At 45.7% G+C, this 19,978-nt stretch overlaps 1 protein-coding gene across 1 annotated transcript in view; it reads left to right on the forward strand.

Moving 5' to 3' along the window:
• Nucleotides 1-5,548: 5,548 nt before the first annotated feature.
• Nucleotides 5,549-19,978, forward strand: part of sez6l (seizure related 6 homolog (mouse)-like) — a gene marked incomplete at its 5' end in the record, with an annotated part of 64,815 nt that continues 50,385 nt past the window's right edge. The window contains 3 exons of the mRNA XM_083792967.1: nucleotides 5,549-6,795; nucleotides 8,219-8,405; nucleotides 10,717-10,912. Coding sequence (XP_083649093.1) covers nucleotides 5,549-6,795; nucleotides 8,219-8,405; nucleotides 10,717-10,912 — 1,630 coding nt within the window. The remainder of the gene's footprint in view (nucleotides 6,796-8,218; nucleotides 8,406-10,716; nucleotides 10,913-19,978) is intronic.

The raw sequence follows: 19,978 nt of genomic DNA on the forward strand, positions 1-19,978 counted from the left end.
ACATGGTCATGAATACTTTCTTCTTCCAGTCACTAGTTTAAAGTCTCATTTCTAATGTCATAATATTCTTTTTGGAAAATTATGGTCCCATTTATTTAAAAAATGACCATAAAGTCGCGTATGTTCTGAGGGGCGTGGCTACCGTTACAGTCTATGATCGGGATTCCCCTCCCACTCGAGTCAAAATAAAAACCAACGGAGAAGAAGGGGGGGAAGTCCCGCCTCGTTGTCTGGGCCAGCCATTGGGCCAGCTGGGCCCAAACGGAGCCAGCCAATGGCCAGCTGGGCCCAAACGGAGCCAGCCAATGGCCAGCTGGGCCCAAACGGATCTAGAAAGATGGCGACTTACAGTGCAAGAAATTCCAGGCCTCATTTTACGTCCATGTTAGACCCGGGGAACGCTTTGTCCATATTTTTTATAGTCTATGGTTTATAGCCGATACCGATACCATGTGTCGTGATCTCGTGTTGTGTTTATAGCAGACTCCTCACTCTTTGGGCAACTCCAAAGCAAACTCCACATGTCCCAACATTTTATTTACCTGCCATATAGTGTCAACCCCTTACCCCTGTGTGGGATAGGTGGTTAGACTGGCATAGTGTCAACCCCTTACCCCTGTGTGGGATAGGTGGTTAGACTGGCATAGTGTCAACCCCCTTACCCCTGTGTGGGATAGGTGGTTAGACTGGCATAGTGTCAACCCCTTACCCCTGTGTGGGATAGGTGGTTAGACTGGCATAGTGTCAACCCCCTTACCCCTGTGTGGGATCGGTGGTTAGACTGGCATAGTGTCAACCCCCTTACCCCTGTGTGGGATCGGTGGTTAGACTGGCATAGTGTCAACCCCTTACCCCTGTGTGGGATCTGTGGTTAGACTGCCATAGTGTCAACCCCCTTACCCCTGTGTGGGATCTGTGGTTAGACTGCCATAGTGTCAACCCCCTTACCCCTGTGTGGGATCTGTGGTTAGACTGGCATAGTCTCAACCCCTTACCCCTGTGTGGGATCTGTGGTTAGACTGCCATAGTGTCAACCCCCTTACCCCTGTGTGGGATCGGTGGTTAGACTGGCATAGTGTCAACCCCCTTACCCCTGTGTTGGATCTGTGGTTAGACTGGCATAGTGTCAACCCCTTACCCCTGTGTGGGATCTGTGGTTAGACTGCCATAGTGTCAACCCCCTTACCCCTGTGTGGGATCTGTGGTTAGACTGCCATAGTGTCAACCCCCTTACCCCTGTGTGGGATCTGTGGTTAGACTGGCATAGTCTCAACCCCTTACCCCTGTGTGGGATCTGTGGTTAGACTGCCATAGTGTCAACCCCCTTACCCCTGTGTGGGATCGGTGGTTAGACTGGCATAGTGTCAACCCCCTTACCCCTGTGTTGGATCTGTGGTTAGACTGGCATATTCACCGATACCGATATGACAAATAAGGGCCGATCCGATACTTTTCCTGATACCGATACAGTATCAGGACATCTCTAGTCCCAGGTATGGGATGGCTTCAGGCCTCCATTGTCATTTTTTGGGGCGGTATAAGGGGATGGTCTCTGCCTTGCCCTTTGGTGTTGTCAAGTGGTTGACATCCAGTTCTTTGCTCCAACAGTGCCGACTATAATTATACTCCTGTGAATGTGCCAAGTCAAGTTAAGGCTGGGGTTAATTGCCGTCAATCAGTTGGCTCCTTTGGGCCACGGCCAGCCAGAGCCTTCTGCACTATACTACGGCCGTATATCAGTCGGATCGGCGGTTCTGGACAAACCGCCTCGACGCCAGGCACTGATGTCCCCTCTGCCCGCCTGAGACGGACGGGTGTGCCACATCTGAAGTTGTCGGTCGTGAGCTTGTATAGATGAGTCGTTTCTGCTACTTTTGGAAATCTTTCGAGTTAGAAGGAAAGTGGTTAAGAGTGTGTGTGTGTGTGTGTGTGTGTGTGTGTGTGTGTGTTTGCGCACATACGTGCGTGCGTGTGGGGGGGGTGATTCTAAATATCTAACCAATGAAAAGTAATAACAAGAGCTTGTGTGACTAAATAATTACAACATTGGATTTTTTTTCTTCTCACAATTTCCTGAAAGGTTAACGGTTTTTGGGGCGTACTGTAAACGGTTTTCACCCGTCAGTGAGTCAAGTGGTTAAAACCCATTTTGGGTGGGAACCCCTTTTTGGTGTTAGCATTATACGTTATGCTTTAGCTATTTAAAAATAGCAGATCTACAAGCTCATAGCGCGCCACCGAGTGGCGCGCTACGAGCTTGTAGGTGTGCTATTTTTGAAAAATCGAAGAGCGACTGACATAGAAGACATTTTTAGAATCTGATCTCAGGTCAGAATGAAAACCTGTCAGGATGTAGAAGACATTTTTAGAATCTGATCTCAGGTCAGAATGGGTTAACCCATTCTGAACGGGAACCCATTTTGGTGTCAGCATCATGTTATGCTTTAGCTATTGAAAAATAGCAGATCTACAAGCTCGTAGCGCGCCACCGAGTGGCGCGCTACGAGCTTGTAGGTCTGCTATTTTTTTTTATTATCGAAGAACGACTGACATTTTTAGAATCTGATCTCAGGTCAGAATGGGTTCATCAGACCAGTGTGTGTCCAGTGGAAACCTCGTGTGAATCTGATCTCAGGTCAGAATGGGTTAAGAAAGTGACTCTTCTCTCTCCCCTCTGTTTCTTTGTTCCAAATGGACCCGAATGGACCCGTCAGACCTCCTCCTCCTCCTCCTCCTCCTCCTCCTCCTCCTCCTCTTCCTCCTCTTCCTCCTCTGGGCCTGCGGCCAGCAGCACAGTGCATTCGGAGCACGTCTCCACCACAGCCAAGTCTCTGCTGGACATCATGGACGTGTGGACGGCTACGCCAGCGCCACGTAAGAAACACACAGGACTCTGTCTGTCCTCGTAGAAAACAGTCTGTCTGTCTGTCTGTCTGTCTGTCTGTCCCCATAGAAAGACAGGACTCTGTCTGTCCTCTTAGAAAACAGTCTGTCTGTCTGTCCCCATAGAAAGACAGGACTCTGTCTGTCCTCGTAGAAAACAGTCTGTCTGTCTGTCTGTCTGTCTGTCTGTCTGTCTGTCCCCATAGAAAGACAGGACTCTGTCTGTCCTCTTAGAAAACAGTCTGTCTGTCTGTCTGTCTGTCTGTCTGTCTGTCTGTCTGTCTGTCTGTCTGTCTGTCCCCATAGAAAGACAGGACTCTGTCTGTCCTCTTAGAAAACAGTCTGTCTGTCTGTCTGTCTGTCTGTCTGTCTGTCTGTCCCCATAGAAAGACAGGACTCTGTCTGTCCTCTTAGAAAACAGTCTGTCTGTCTGTCTGTCTGTCTGTCTGTCTGTCTGTCTGTCTGTCTGTCTGTCTGTCTGTCCTCATAGAAAGACAGGACTTTGTCTGTCCTCTTAGAAACAGTCTGTCCTCGTAGAAACAGTCTGTCCTCGTAGAAACAGTCTGTCCTCGTAGAAACAGTCTGTCCTCGTAGAAACAGTCATTTCTCGTAGAAACAGTCTGTCCTCGTAGAAACAGTCATTTCTCGTAGAAACAGTCTGTCCTCGTAGAAACAGTCATTTCTCGTAGAAACAGTCTGTCCTCGTAGAAACAGTCATTTCTCGTAGAAACAGTCTGTCCTCGTAGAAACAGTCTGTCCTCGTAGAAACAGTCTGTCCTCGTAGAAACAGTCTGTCCTCGTAGAAACAGTCATTTCTCGTAGAAACAGTCTGTCCTCGTAGAAACAGTCATTTCTCGTAGAAACAGTCTGTCCTCGTAGAAACAGTCTGTCCTCGTAGAAACAGTCTGTCCTCGTAGAAACAGTCTGTCCTCGTAGAAACAGTCTGTCCTCGTAGAAACAGTCTGTCCTCGTAGAAACAGTCATTTCTCGTAGAAACAGTCTGTCCTCGTAGAAACAGTCATTTCTCGTAGAAACAGTCTGTCCTCGTAGAAACAGTCATTTCTCGTAGAAACAGTCTGTCCTCGTAGAAACAGTCATTTCTCGTAGAAACAGTCTGTCCTCGTAGAAACAGTCTGTCCTCGTAGAAACAGTCATTTCTCGTAGAAACAGTCTGTCCTCGTAGAAACAGTCATTTCTCGTAGAAACAGTCTGTCCTCGTAGAAACAGTCATTTCTCGTAGAAACAGTCTGTCCTCGTAGAAACAGTCTGTCCTCGTAGAAACAGTCTGTCCTCGTAGAAACAGTCTGTCCTCGTAGAAACAGTCATTTCTCGTAGAAACAGTCTGTCCTCGTAGAAACAGTCATTTCTCGTAGAAACAGTCTGTCCTCGTAGAAACAGTCTGTCCTCGTAGAAACAGTCATTTCTCGTAGAAACAGTCTGTCCTCGTAGAAACAGTCTGTCCTCGTAGAAACAGTCTGTCCTCGTAGAAACAGTCATTTCTCGTAGAAACAGTCTGTCCTCGTAGAAACAGTCATTTCTCGTAGAAACAGTCTGTCCTCGTAGAAACAGTCATTTCTCGTAGAAACAGTCTGTCCTCGTAGAAACAGTCATTTCTCGTAGAAACAGTCTGTCCTCGTAGAAACAGTCTGTCCTCGTAGAAACAGTCTGTCCTCGTAGAAACAGTCTGTCCTCGTAGAAACAGTCTGTCCTCGTAGAAACAGTCATTTCTCGTAGAAACAGTCATTTCTCGTAGAAACAGTCATTTCTCGTAGAAACAGTCATTTCTCGTAGAAACAGTCTGTCCTCGTAGAAACAGTCATTTCTCGTAGAAACAGTCTGTCCTCGTAGAAACAGTCATTTCTCGTAGAAACAGTCTGTCCTCGTAGAAACAGTCATTTCTCGTAGAAACAGTCTGTCCTCGTAGAAACAGTCATTTCTCGTAGAAACAGTCATTTCTCGTAGAAACAGTCATTTCTCGTAGAAACAGTCTGTCCTCGTAGAAACAGTCTGTCCTCGTAGAAACAGTCTGTCCTCGTAGAAACAGTCATTTCTCGTAGAAACAGTCTGTCCTCGTAGAAACAGTCTGTCCTCGTAGAAACAGTCTGTCCTCGTAGAAACAGTCTGTCCTCGTAGAAACAGTCTGTCCTCGTAGAAACAGTCTGTCCTCGTAGAAAGACAGGGCTTTGTCTGTCCTCGTAGAAACAGTCATTTCTCGTAGAAGCAGTCTGTCCTCGTAGAAGGACAGGACTTTGTCCTCGTAGAAAGACAGGGCATTGTCTGTCCTCGTAGAAAGACAGGGCATTGTCTGTCCTCGTAGAAGGACAGGACTTTGTCCTCGTAGAAAGACAGGACTTTGTCTGTCCTCATAGAAACAGTCATTTCTCGTAGAAGCAGTCTGTCCTCATAGAAAGACAGGACTTTGTCTGTCCTCATAGAAACAGTCATTCCTCGTAGAAGGACATGACTTTGTCATCGTAGAAAGACAGGACATTGTCTGTCCTCGTAGAAGGACAGGACTTTGTCCTCGTAGAAAGACAGGGCATTGTCTGTCCTCGTAGACTCAAAAACACACTGTAACAACAATGTACTCAAATACTGTACACTCAAGTGCAATTTCGAGGTACTGTAGCACGGTATATTATTCCACTACATCTCAGAGGCAAATATGATGTTACGCAGTGCAGAGTGCACGGAGAACGTCTCTGTGGGGTCTCCTCCTCAGTGGTGTCACTGCATGGTGAACGTCTCTGTGGGGTCTCCTCCTCAGTGGTGTCACTGCATGGTGAACGTCTCTGTGGGGTCTCCTCCTCAGTGGTGTCACTGCATGGTGAACGTCTCTGTGAGGTCTCCTCCTCAGTGGTGTCACTGCATGGTGGTGAACGTCTCTGTGGGGTCTCCTCCTCAGTGGTGTCACTGCATGGTAAACGTCTCTGTGGGGTCTCCTCCTCAGTGGTGTCACTGCATGGTGGTGAACGTCTCTGTGGGGTCTCCTCCTCAGTGGTGTCACTGCATGGTGAACGTCTCTGTGGGGTCTCCTCCTCAGTGGTGTCACTGCATGGTGGTGAACGTCTCTGTGGGGTCTCCTCCTCAGTGGTGTCACTGCATGGTGAACGTCTCTGTGGGGTCTCCTCCTCAGTGGTGTCACTGCATGGTGAACGTCTCTGTGGGGTCTCCTCCTCAGTGGTGTCACTGCATGGTGAACGTCTCTGTGGGGTCTCCTCCTCAGTGGTGTCACTGCATGGTGAACGTCTCTGTGGGGTCTCCTCCTCAGTGGTGTCACTGCATGGTGAACGTCTCTGTGGGGTCTCCTCCTCAGTGGTGTCACTGCATGGTGAACGTCTCTGTGGGGTCTCCTCCTCAGTGGTGTCACTGCATGGTGAACGTCTCTGTGGGGTCTCCTCCTCAGTGGTGTCACTGCATGGTGAACGTCTCTGTGGGGTCTCCTCCTCAGTGGTGTCACTGCATGGTGAACGTCTCTGTGGGGTCTCCTCCTCAGTGGTGTCACTGCATGGTGAACGTCTCTGTGGGGTCTCCTCCTCAGTGGTGTCACTGCATGGTGAACGTCTCTGTGGGGTCTCCTCCGCGGTGTCACTGCATGGTGAACGTCTCTGTGGGGTCTCCTCCTCAGTGGTGTCACTGCATGGTGAACGTCTCTGTGGGGTCTCCTCCTCAGTGGTGTCACTGCATGGTGAACGTCTCTGTGGGGTCTCCTCCTCAGTGGTGTCACTGCATGGTGAACGTCTCTGTGGGGTCTCCTCCTCAGTGGTGTCACTGCATGGTGAACGTCTCTGTGGGGTCTCCTCCTCAGTGGTGTCACTGCATGGTGAACGTCTCTGTGGGGTCTCCTCCTCAGTGGTGTCACTGCATGGTGAACGTCTCTGTGGGGTCTCCTGAGGCAGCGGTGGCCGAACGGTTTGCGGAGCGGTCTTGATATCGTGAAGGACACTATAGTTCGTATCCCCGGAATGGCACGTTAAATTTACCACCGCTGAAGTGCCCTTGGACAAGGCATTGAACCTCTACCATGAAATGTTCTATGAGCAGGGTCTGGCTGTAAACAAGTTCTTGAGCTTAGTCCAGTTACCCTGGGTAAACATGGTACCTTTCCTTTCCTTAGTCCAGTTACCCTGGGTAAACATAGTACCTTTCCTTTCCTTAGTCCAGTTACCCTGGGTAAACATGGTACCTTTCCTTTCCTTAGTCCAGTTACCCTGGGTAAACATGGTACCTTTCATTTCCTTAGTCCAGTTACCCTGGGTAAACATAGTACCTTTCCTTTCCTTAGTCCAGTTACCCTGGGTAAACATGGTACCTTTCCTTTCCTTAGTCCAGTTACCCTGGGTAAACATGGTACCTTTCATTTCCTTAGTCCAGTTACCCTGGGTAAACATAGTACCTTTCCTTTCCTTAGTCCAGTTACCCTGGGTAAACATAGTACCTTTCCTTTCCTTAGTCCAGTTACCCTGGGTAAACATGGTACCTTTCATTTCCTTAGTCCAGTTACCCTGGGTAAACATAGTACCTTTCCTTTCCTTAGTCCAGTTACCCTGGGTAAACATAGTACCTTTCCTTTCCTTAGTCCAGTTACCCTGGGTAAACATAGTACCTTTCCTTTCCTTAGTCCAGTTACCCTGGGTAAACATAGTACCTTTCCTTTCCTTAGTCCAGTTACCCTGGGTAAACATAGTACCTTTCCTTTCCTTAGTCCAGTTACCCTGGGTAAACATAGTACCTTTCCTTTCCTTAGTCCAGTTACCCTGGGTAAACATAGTACCTTTCCTTTCCTTAGTCCAGTTACCCTGGGTAAACATAGTACCTTTCCTTTCCTTAGTCCAGTTACCCTGGGTAAACATAGTACCTTTCCTTTCCTTAGTCCAGTTACCCTGGGTAAACATTGTACCTTTCCTTTCCTTAGTCCAGTTACCCTGGGTAAACATAGTACCTTTCCTTTCCTTAGTCCAGTTACCCTGGGTAAACATAGTACCTTTCCTTTCCTTAGTCCAGTTACCCTGGGTAAACATAGTACCTTTCCTTTCCTTAGTCCAGTTACCCTGGGTAAACATAGTACCTTTCCTTCGCTTAGTCCAGTTACCCTGGGTAAACATAGTACCTTTCCTTTCCTTAGTCCAGTTACCCTGGGTAAACATAGTACCTTTCCTTTCCTTAGTCCAGTTACCCTGGGTAAACATAGTACCTTTCCTTTCCTTAGTCCAGTTACCCTGGGTAAACATAGTACCTTTCCTTTCCTTAGTCCAGTTACCCTGGGTAAACATAGTACCTTTCCTTTCCTTAGTCCAGTTACCCTGGGTAAACATAGTACCTTTCCTTTCCTTAGTCCAGTTACCCTGGGTAAACATAGTACCTTTCCTTTCCTTTCCTCAGCGGTGTCAGACTGCATGGTGAACTTCTCGGACCCAGAAGGGTACATAGACTCCACCGATGACCCCCCGCTCCCGGACGGAACGTTCCTACACTGCACCTACACGGTGACCGTCTACACGGGCTACGGAGTAGAGCTGCAGGTAACGTAACACACACACCTTACCTTCCGTTATCCTTTTAGCCTTATAAAATAGCAGCAGCTGTAATAATAATAACAGAAGTTGCACCGAAAAGGGCCTTTCTGTGTGGAGTTTGCATGTTCTCCCCGTGTCCCCTAGGGTAGGTACCCTCACAAAAAACATGCAGTAATCCTGGTCACTAAACTGCCTCCCCCTGGCCAGCCGGGGCGCCTGATGGAGGGGAAAGGAACTGGTTGGAATAACGTGTTCCTTCCACGCGCTACGTCCAACCAGCGAAACCCCCCCTGTCAGGTGTAAAGGAGCAACTTGACACTCAGGCATGAAGGAAGCATGAGTTCAAGTCCGTTGCTCTCCCCTTGTCCCCCATATATGGGGACTAGGTTGGCGGAGGGTGTGTAGAGCCCAGGATCACATTAGATGATTGACACAGGGGTGAAAAATGTGTTACAAAATGGTGGGATAAAAGAATAATAATAATAATAATAATAATAACAGAAGTACATGGTTGAACAGCAGAGATTGTACTGTAGATCACCCACTGTCACTACTTGATAGATACTACATGTTTTAAAATAACAATATAAAAAGGAATGGTTTAGGATAGGACATTATACAAGGTTTCCACCCCGACAGGAACAAAAGGAGACTTTAGTATACTAAAGTGTGATGGTTTTAGTGATCTATACAGCTCATTAGTTCCCTCAATCGTCAGGTTCCTCAACAAGAGACCATTTAATTGACTAGGATTGATGAATGGGTCATGGTGGTGGGTTGCCAGAGCGTGCAGAGCGATAATTGGTAGAGTGCATTAAGTACTGTACTGTACTGTACTGTACTGTACTGTACTGTACTGTACTGTACTGTACTGTACTGTACTGTACTGTACTGTACTGTACTGTACTGTACTGTACTGTACTGTACTGTACTGTACTATTTAACCCGTTCTGACCTGAGATCAGATTCTAAAAATGTCTTCTACGTCATCCTGACAGTAGTCTGAAAAAGCTATGTTTACTATGTCAGTCGTTCTTCGATTTAAAAAAAAATAGCAGACCTACAAGCTCGTAGCGTGCCACTTGGTGGCGCGCTATGAGCTTGTAGATCTGCTATTTTTCAATAGCTAAAGCATGACATGATGCTAACGCCAAAAGGTGTTCCTGACAAAAATGGGATATTCTAGTTTTTTATCTTGTGAAAAGGTTAGTGTAAAGCTTAGTTTTTTTGGGGCGGCGGTGGCTCAGTGGTAGAGTGACCGGATGGTGACCGCAAGGTTGCCAGTTCGAACCCTGTGGTGCTCCCCCAGAGTTAGTGTCCAAGTGTCCTTGAGCAAAGACTCTGAACCCCTCATTGCTCCTGATGTGCAGGTTGGTGCCTTGCATGGTTTCCTCCGGCATCGGTGTATGAATGTTTGTGTGAATGGGTGAATGTAATGTAACAATCTATGTAAAGGGCCTTGGATAAAAGGCACTATATAAATGCACCTGCACATACCATTTTCTATTAGGTTTAGTTTTAGTTTATTTTAGGGGGTATAGACAGGGTCGAGATTTAATCAGACCAGTGTTTGTCCAGTGGAAACCTCGTATGAATCTGATCTCAGGTCAGAATGGGTTAAAAAAAAGTGCAGAGAACTCACTGGTCCACAAGCTCAACACATCACATTGTTGGATCGGCTATTTTCACTATTTTATTTAGAAAGATATCGGATATACTTACTGACAAAGAACCAAAAATAAAGGACATTTTGTCAAATTATTTCTCGTTAGTTTTGTAAACTCGCAGCGCCGTTTCAGTGAGTTATTCTGCACTTGTAAACAGTGTTGTTTCTGGCAGCAAATTTCGATTTTAGTTTAATAGTCTTTGGACTGAAACTTCATTTAGTTGTAGTCACATTTTAGTCACTAAATGTCGACTAAAATGTCATAAGATTTTAGTCGACTAAATCTACAGGTGATTTAGTCGACTAAAATGTGTTTTGGTGGGCCTTGATGCCATCGTAATGAGTGTTTTTACACTTGCTGAAAATAGCCGATCTACAAGCTCACAACGCGAAGTCCCTTCTTAACATTTTAGTCTAGTTTTTATTTGTCAACGAAATTGTCAGTATAGCAAAATTTAGTCTTAGTTTTAGTCATCGTAGCTTAGTTTTCATTTAGTTTCCATTAGTTTTTGTCAGTGGAAAAAGGTAGTCGACGAACATTTTTCGTCTTAGTTTTAGTCGACGAAAACAACACTGCTTGTAAAGCCTCGTCGTTACGTTACGTATATTTACGTTACGTATATTTAATTATTTACGTTACGTATATTTCAGGTGAAGAGCGTCAACCTGTCGGAGGGCGAACAGCTGTCCATCAGGGGACTGAGTGAGGGCGGAGCCCCGCTGGTGCTGGCCAATCACACGCTGCTGGTGGAGGGTCAGGTGATCCGCAGCCCCACCAACGTCCTGTCCGTGTACTACCGCTCCTCATTGGATGGAAGCATGGGCACGTTTCAGCTGCACTATCAGGGTGAGTCCTCATTGGATGGAAGCATGGGCACGTTTCAGCTGCACTATCAGGGTGAGTCCTCATTGGACGGAAGCATGCAGGGCACGTTTCAGCTGCACTATCAGGGTGAGTCCTCATTGGATGGAAGCATGCAGGGCACGTTTCAGCTGCACTATCAGGGTGAGTCCTCATTGGATGGAAGCATGGGCACGTTTCAGCTGGACTATCAGGGTGAGTCCTCATTGGATGGAAGCATGGGCACGTTTCAGCTGCACTATCAGGGTGAGTCCTCATTGGATGGAAGCGTGGGCACGTTTCAGCTGCACTATCAGGGTGAGTCCTCATTGGATGGAAGTGTGGACACGTTTAAGCTGCACTATCAGGGTGAGTCCTCATTGGATGGAAGTGTGGGCACGTTTCAGCTACACTATCAGGGTGAGTCCTCATTGGACGGAAGCATGCAGGACACGTTTAAGCTGCACTATCAGGGTGAGTCCTCATTGGACGGAAGCATGGGCACGTTTCAGCTGCACTATCAGGGTGAGTCCTCATTGGATGGAAGTGTGGACACGTTTAAGCTGCACTAATCAGGGTGAGTCCTCATTGGATGGAAGCATGCAGGGCACGTTTCAGCTGCACTATCAGGGTGAGTCCTCATTGGACGGAAGCATGCAGGGCACGTTTCAGCTGCACTATCAGGGTGAGTCCTCATTGGACGGAAGCATGGGCACGTTTCAGCTGCACTATCAGGGTGAGTCCTCATTGGACGGAAGCATGGGCACGTTTCAGCTGCACTATCAGGGTGAGTCCTCATTGGACGGAAGCATGGGCACGTTTCAGCTGCACTATCAGGGTGAGTCCTCATTGGAGGGAAGCATGCAGGGCACGTTTCAGCTGCACTATCAGGGTGAGTCCTCATTGGACGGAAGCATGGGCACGTTTCAGCTGCACTAATCAGGGTGAGTCCTCATTGGATGGAAGCATGCAGGGCACGTTTCAGCTGCACTATCAGGGTGAGTCCTCATTGGATGGAAGCATGCAGGGCACGTTTAAGCTGCACTAATCAGGGTGAGTCCTCATTGGATGGAAGCATGGGCACGTTTCAGCTGCACTATCAGGGTGAGTCCTCATTGGATGGAAGCATGCAGGGCACGTTTCAGCTGCACTATCAGGGTGAGTCCTCATTGGATGGAAGCATGCAGGGCACGTTTCAGCTGCACTATCAGGGTGAGTCCTCATTGGATGGAAGCATGCAGGGCACGTTTCAGCTGCACTATCAGGGTGAGTCCTCATTGGATGGAAGCATGCAGGGCACGTTTCAGCTGCACTATCAGGGTGAGTCCTCATTGGATGGAAGCATGCAGGGCACGTTTCAGCTGCACTATCAGGGTGAGTCCTCATTGGACGGAAGCATGGGCACGTTTCAGCTGCACTATCAGGGTGAGTCCTCATTGGAGGGAAGCATGCAGGGCACGTTTCAGCTGCACTATCAGGGTGAGTCCTCATTGGACGGAAGCATGCAGGGCACGTTTCAGCTGCACTATCAGGGTGAGTCCTCATTGGAGGGAAGCATGCAGGGCACGTTTCAGCTGCACTATCAGGGTGAGTCCTCATTGGATGGAAGCATGGGCACGTTTCAGCTGCACTATCAGGGTGAGTCCTCATTGGATGGAAGCATGCAGGGCACGTTTCAGCTGAACTAATCAGGGTCAGTCCTCATTGGATGGAAGCATGCAGGGCACGTTTCAGCTGCACTATCAGGGTGAGTACTCATTGGATGGAAGCAGGGCACGTTTCAGCTGCACTATCAGGGTGAGTCCTCATTGGATGGAAGCATGCAGGGCACGTTTCAGCTGCACTATCAGGGTGAGTCCTCATTGGATGGAAGCATGCAGGGCACGTTTCAGCTGCACTATCAGGGTGAGTCCTCATTGGATGGAAGCATGCAGGGCACGTTTCAGCTGCACTAATCAGGGTGAGTCCTCATTGGATGGAAGCATGCAGGGCACGTTTCAGCTGCACTATCAGGGTGAGTCCTCATTGGATGGAAGCATGGGCACGTTTCAGCTGCACTATCAGGGTGAGTCCTCATTGGATGGAAGCATGGGCACGTTTCAGCTGCACTATCAGGGTGAGTCCTCATTGGATGGAAGCATGGGCACGTTTCAGCTGCACTATCAGGGTGAGTCCTCATTGGATGGAAGCATGGGCACGTTTCAGCTGCACTATCAGGGTGAGTCCTCATTGGATGGAAGCATGGGCACGTTTCAGCTGCACTATCAGGGTGAGTCCCTCATTGGACGGAAGCATGGGCACGTTTCAGCTGCACTATCAGGGTGAGTCCCTCATTGGATGGAAGCATGGGCACGTTTCAGCTGCACTATCAGGGTGAGTCCCTCATTGGATGGAAGCATGCAGGGCACGTTTCAGCTGCACTATCAGGGTGAGTCCTCATTGGAGGGAAGCATGGGCACGTTTCAGCTGCACTATCAGGGTGAGTCCTCATTGGATGGAAGCATGGGCACGTTTAAGCTGCACTATCAGGGTGAGTCCTCATTGGACGGAAGCATGCAGGGCACGTTTAAGCTGCACTAATCAGGGTGAGTCCTCATTGGACGGAAGCATGCAGGGCACGTTTCAGCTGCACTATCAGGGTGAGTCCTCATTGGATGGAAGCATGGGCACGTTTAAGCTGCACTATCAGGGTGAGTCCTCATTGGAGGGAAGCATGCAGGGCACGTTTAAGCTGCACTATCGGGGTGAGTCCTCATTGGATGGAAGCATGCAGGGCACGTTTCAGCTGCACTATCAGGGTGAGTCCTCATTGGATGGAAGCATGGGCACGTTTAAGCTGCACTATCAGGGTGAGTCCTCATTGGATGGAAGCATGCAGGGCACGTTTCAGCTGCACTATCAGGGTGAGTCCTCATTGGATGGAAGCATGGGCACGTTTAAGCTGCACTATCAGGGTGAGTCCTCATTGGACGGAAGCATGGGCACGTTTCAGCTGCACTAATCAGGGTGAGTCCCTCATTGGATGGAAGCATGGGCACGTTTCAGCTGCACTATCAGGGTGAGTCCTCATTGGATTGGAATAAATATGTGACTAAATTTGACTCCCACTGGATTTTTTTGGAATTTTAGTTTTTTGTCATATGAAAGCAGGGAATCATAGCTTCAAATTGACATATTGGCTGGTCAGTTTGGCCCGCCAGTTTTGGAGATATGGCTTATGGAGTAATGTCTGGCAGAGAAACAGTGAGTTGAGAAAACAGGCTTGAAAGGTTCACTTCTGTGGTCTCTAACGTTACGCCTATAGCTACATGTTTGGGCATTTATTTCATATTTACATGTCGATTTCGGCTCTGACACTTAATACTTCAGACATGCTCTAGTATGTGACGAGTCTGCCTGTGCTATTAACTCATTTTGGAAAATGGTTTTTCTCCTCTGGTGAAAAGCTGTAATTTGCGCGATGGCAGTCTCTCAGTCAAATCTGGTCACATATGTGTGTTTAGAATTAGAACACTAAACAGTTTGAGGTGTTTGAGGTGTGCTCGTGTTCTAGTGTATTTAACGGCCATAATTTAAAACATTCATTTTGGCATTTAATTATCACACACACACTGACTGTGTATGGGTTTTAAACGCGTCAACATGTTCCAGGATGGGTTTTTTTTACATACAGGCAAACAAGAAGGTTTTAATTATGTGTCCGCATCATACAACTTTGGAAATTGTCCCAAAACTATACGATAAATCATCCAAAGTTTCCGATCCGCTGCACAGTGCCATCTGCTTCAAATGACGTGGGGGGTGACATTGTCGCCCAGTGGGGGGGGGGGGGGGAGGGGAGTGGTTCGACTCCCTGACACCAGAGTCTAAACGTCTCAGTGGGCGAGCAGGGGAGAGACCCCCTCCCGGGCATGGCAGATGTGCCCGGGTTGAACCGTTTTAATTCATTAACCCATTTTGACCCGAGATCAGATTCTGAAAAAAAAAAAAATGTCTTCTACATCCTGACAGTTTTCTGAAAAAGCTACGTTTCTATGTCAGTCGTTCTTCCATTTTTTTTTTTTTTTTTTAATAGCAGACCTACAAGCTCGTAGCGCGCCACTCGGTGGCGCGCTATTGATTGATTGATTGAAATATTTATTAACAGTTTGTAGAATTTACAGTACATTTTAAGCACAAACTCAATACAAAGACTATCAACTGTGAGTGGACGACCCAATTAAGCATTACACTTGTTTACAACAGGGTCCACATTGTTCATTTCATCAAAACATTTAAAGACATACAGACATTTAGAGACATACAAATAGACATTTCTATGTAGCTAAAGAACAGAACAGTAATTCATCATAATGGGAAGCAAAAAAGGGAAAAGATACAATATACAGTGAGGGAAAATGGGGGGGGGGGGGGGGGATTCAGATTTTACAGAGGCCAGTTTCGAATTGCAGCCATCCGTAGGTGCCCTTTGAGAGCGGTTTTGAAGGAGTCAAGGGATTCACATGTCTTAATGACTGTTGGTAGGGCGTTCCACATTTTGGTGGCATAGGAGCGAAAAGAATTTAGTCCCTTGTTTGTGCCGAATCTGGGTTGTACATGGTTTGTTGCACTCCCTCTGGTGTTGTGGGTGTGGACTTCGTTTACATTAAGGAAGTATTTAGACAGGTACATGGGTATCTTGGTGGTGTATCGAATCTTGTGGACCAGACCCATTGCAAGATGCTGTACTCTGTCGTCGACCCTAAGCCATCCCAGCCTGTCAAAGTGGGCAGGGGTGAGGGGGGTGAGGCCAAGTAGGAGCCTGACCAGTTTGTTTTGGGAGGTCTGGAGCCTTGTTTTAAGGGCCTTTGAGGTGCTGTGGTACCAAGAGGTGGATGCATAGTCAAAGAAACCTTGTACGAGGGCTCCTGTTAAGGTCTTCAAGGTGTTTTTGCTGACCAGTGAGGAGATCCTGTAAAGGAATCTTGTTCTTTGATTGACTTTTTTGATTACGTTGGTGGCCATTTTATCACCGGAAAGATTGGCCTCCAGGATGGAACCTAGGTAGGTAATTTCATCTTTTCGTGTGATAATATTGTCACCCACTCTAACCAAGAAGCCATCTGCCTTGCTGAGTTTACTATTTGATCCGAAGAGGATGGATTCAGTTTTTCCCAGGTGTAAGGATAGTTTGTTATCAGCGAGCCAGGTGCAGATTCTACCGAGTTCAGAGCTGAGGGTCTTTTCAACCTGCAGTTTGTTCCTGCTATGAGCTTGTAGATCTGTAATTTTTCAATAGCTAAAGCATAACACATAATGCCAACACCAAAAGGGGTTCCCGCCCCAAAATGGCTTAATGCCATTTGTTTCTGTGGCTGAGCAATGAGCACCCACTGCTCAGGAGAATGCGTATATATCTTCTCATTTTTCCAAAATGTAACCACTATAGGAATGGTTAAACCCCATTTAGGAGTCGGACTGAGGCCATATTCTATATACAATGTCTTCTAAATCCTGACATTTCTCTGAAAAACCTATGTTTCTATTAGGGCCAGGACTAATTGCGATTAATTACGATTAATTTACTACAGAAAAATGTATGCATTAAAAAAATTAACGCATTTTAATCGCACAAATTTTTTCACCGCGGAACGTTGTCACTGGACAGTTTTCAGACGGACCTGCGCACCAAGTGTCCGTGTCCTCTTCAGACAATAACACCACCAGACACCGCAGACAGTTCACCAGACTGGGGGAAGCCGCTGAGATCACTATGCTTGTCCCCGTGGATTGGAAATAGGATTTAAAAGGCTATCCGATGGTAGCGTGGATTACAGCACAGTTGTGTGCAATTATTCAATAAAGAATTATTACCCCTATTACTACAAAAACAATGTTTTATTGCTTAAACTTATGTATTCACTATTCATTGATTCACTAGTATACCAAAATCCATTTGAAAAAATTGCTTTCTCACTGTTCTCGGGTCAAATAATGATATGCGATTAAAATGCGATTAATCTAGATTAATTCATCGCAAAGCCTCTGATTAATTAGATTTTTTTTTAATCGAGTACTAGCTCTAGTTTCTATATCTATATACTTTCTCAGTTTCAATGGGGTTTATTCTAGAAAAGGAACCACACCAAGGTGGAAAAATAGGAACCACACCAAGGTGCCAAGGAACCAAGGAACCACACCAAGGTGGAAAAAATGTCGGCACTACAAAATAACGGATATACAAGGGTGCTGTTAAAGGTTTTATGACATTCATTTTCATTTATTTTTATTTTTATTTTTTATTTTAGGTTTTATGACCTCAATTACACCCCAAAAAACCTGAACTTTGAACATTCAGTTGATTTTCTGTGGTCTGAAAGTTTTCTTTGGGGTTTGGAAGCCTTTTGAGCTACAATGAAAACAGGCAACACAGTGAAAACAGTGACATCTGCTGGCAAATTCCATTGACATAATATATGGGATTTGCAGGATCTTACATCACAATCTGCCGGCAAATCAGAGCACCTGTTTGAGCCAGAAAACCCCAGATCACAGAAAATCTACTGAATGTTAAAAGTTCATGTTTTTTGGGAGAACAATTCCAAAACCTTTTTTTTTAATGTCACAATCCCTTTAACCCTCTAACACCCGCATTGATTTCTACTTGCAAAAAAATAGATTTCAACCTTACTACTACTTTGTACTATTAGGACTAAGACTAAAAAATATGTAAAAAAAAAAAAAAAAAAAAAAAAGTTTGATGAAAAATGTATAATAATTATATAATAATATAATAAATTAATAATTTACATTTGGGGGATATCTTTCACAATAATGAATAAAACATGTTCTAGACATTCTAATGATCACAAAAAAACATATATTACAAGTACTGTACCTACTTTTATTAGGGTAAAGGTCAAAAGTCTTAGGTTAAAAAAAAATTTAATCGCACATCGAGTCCAGACATTTTTTATTTGTGTGAATTTCAGCCTCTTTGGGGGGTATTTATATGCAAATATCATGACCAATTATGGCATTGAAATGGCATTGCAATGAACATCACTGATGACGTTTAGGTGAAAAAAGTACAGAAAAAAAAATAATAATTTAGTAATTAATTAAAATAAAATTGTTGCTAAAAAGCAACGCTGGGTCTTAGAGGGTTAACTGAGCCACTGTCTTTCATGGCTTAATTTAGAGTTCCTAGTACAAAAGGTATAGGTGGCTATAGCGCACAACCCAGTCCCTACAGTGAAGATTAAGAGAGGAGAGTCCGCACACAGGTTTGCTCCAAGGTGTTTATGTATTTATGGTGTTTTTAAAGGGAGTTGTCACACATACTGGCGATTATCACCTGATGAAGGCCGTTCGTTTACGGCCCAAACAAACGTTGTGTCTTATTCGTGGTGTTTTGAATAAAAAGCAAACACCTTGGAGCAAACCATCTTGGTGTTAGCATCATGTCATGCTTTAGCTATTGAAAAATGGCAGATCTACAAGCTCATAGGAGCTTGTAGGTCTGCTATTTTTGAAAAATCTCAAAGACGAGTGTTGAGGCAATTATCCCATTCTGACCTGAGATCAGATTCATACAAGGTTTCCACAGACACACACTGGTCTGATTAACCCATTCTGACCTGAGATCAGATTCTAAAAATGTCAGTCGCTCTTCGATTTTTCAAAAAATAGCAGACCTACAAGCTCGTAGAGCGCCACTCGGTGGCGCGCTATGACAGAGCTTTGCACAAAAAGACAATATCACCCACTTTTTTTGAGTGGTGCAACCACTCCTAAAACCAGCTTGCAATGTCCTCGTACCTGTTTGTGTGTCTGTGTAAGCATGAGTACTCGTACCTGTTTGTGTGTCTGTGTAAGCATGAGTATGTGACTTAATAATAGCAGTAGGGGGCGAGAGAGGGGGGGGGGGGGGATTGCACCACTCAGTTCACACGTGTGTGATATATATTTTTTTTTACACCTGTATAAGCTGATTGTGAATTACAGAACATACTGTAGCGTACTGGCAGAAGTCATGAGTGGATAGAATTTACTGCAGTGATAGAATAACGCATTCTAGACGGGAACACCTTTTAGTGTTTGCTGCATTTTGTTATGCTTTAGCTATTGAAAAAAGCAGATCTGCAAGCTCATAGCTACGAGCTTGTAGGTCTGCTATTTTTTTTTTATCGTGAAAATGTGCCGCAAATTTGGAATATATATTCTTTCAGAGCGAACGTTTTTAACTCAAATCTTTGCTTCTGCGAACTACATATTTTCAGATGGGGGGGGGGGGGGGGGGGGGGGGGGTCGGCGGCCAAATACATTTGTGAGTCTTTGACATGACATCGTTTGAGAACGACTGCCTCAGAAACATAGGTTTTTCAGAATATGGTCTTTTTAGAAGACTTATTTTTTTTAAATTGTCCTCAGGTTTAAATGGATTAATACAACCACCCTTACAGGAGCCAGTGACTGTAGACCCAAAACAATGCATTATTTTACACACAGATGCTTCTATTGACAAGAAATGCGAGGAATACAAATACATCTGAATTCCAAACGTGTATACGCGCACGCACACACACACACACACACACACACACACACACACACACACACACACACACACACACACACACACACACACACACACACACACTTAAGCCTCCTAATGAGATGAGAGCCCATTAATCTGAGCCTGTAAACAACACGTTCACAGGACAGATCCAATCGTCGTGCTAATTAACGAGATGAGAAGATTAGGCTATTACGCAATTAGATCAGATATAGGGAAAACACTGCATGAAATCAACAGTCGCTTAGCGTATATTATCATCAACCACGGTTATGTTTTACCGGGTGGCATCGGTGTACGATGATGCATACATTGTACAAGCCGCTGTTATTCTTTGAGATGTTTTGACTACAGTGTGTGTTCAGTTACAGTGTTGAATAGCTCTATATTGTGACAGTAATCATTGCTATAGTGTGTGTTCAGTAACATAGTGTTAAATAGCTCTATATTGTGACAGTAATCATTGCTATAGAGTGTGTTCAGTAACAGTGTTAAATAGCTCTATATTGTGACAG

Source organism: Protomyctophum parallelum (assembly GCF_964188405.1).
Source record: "Protomyctophum parallelum genome assembly, chromosome: 21".
Lineage (NCBI taxonomy): Eukaryota > Metazoa > Chordata > Actinopteri > Myctophiformes > Myctophidae > Protomyctophum > Protomyctophum parallelum.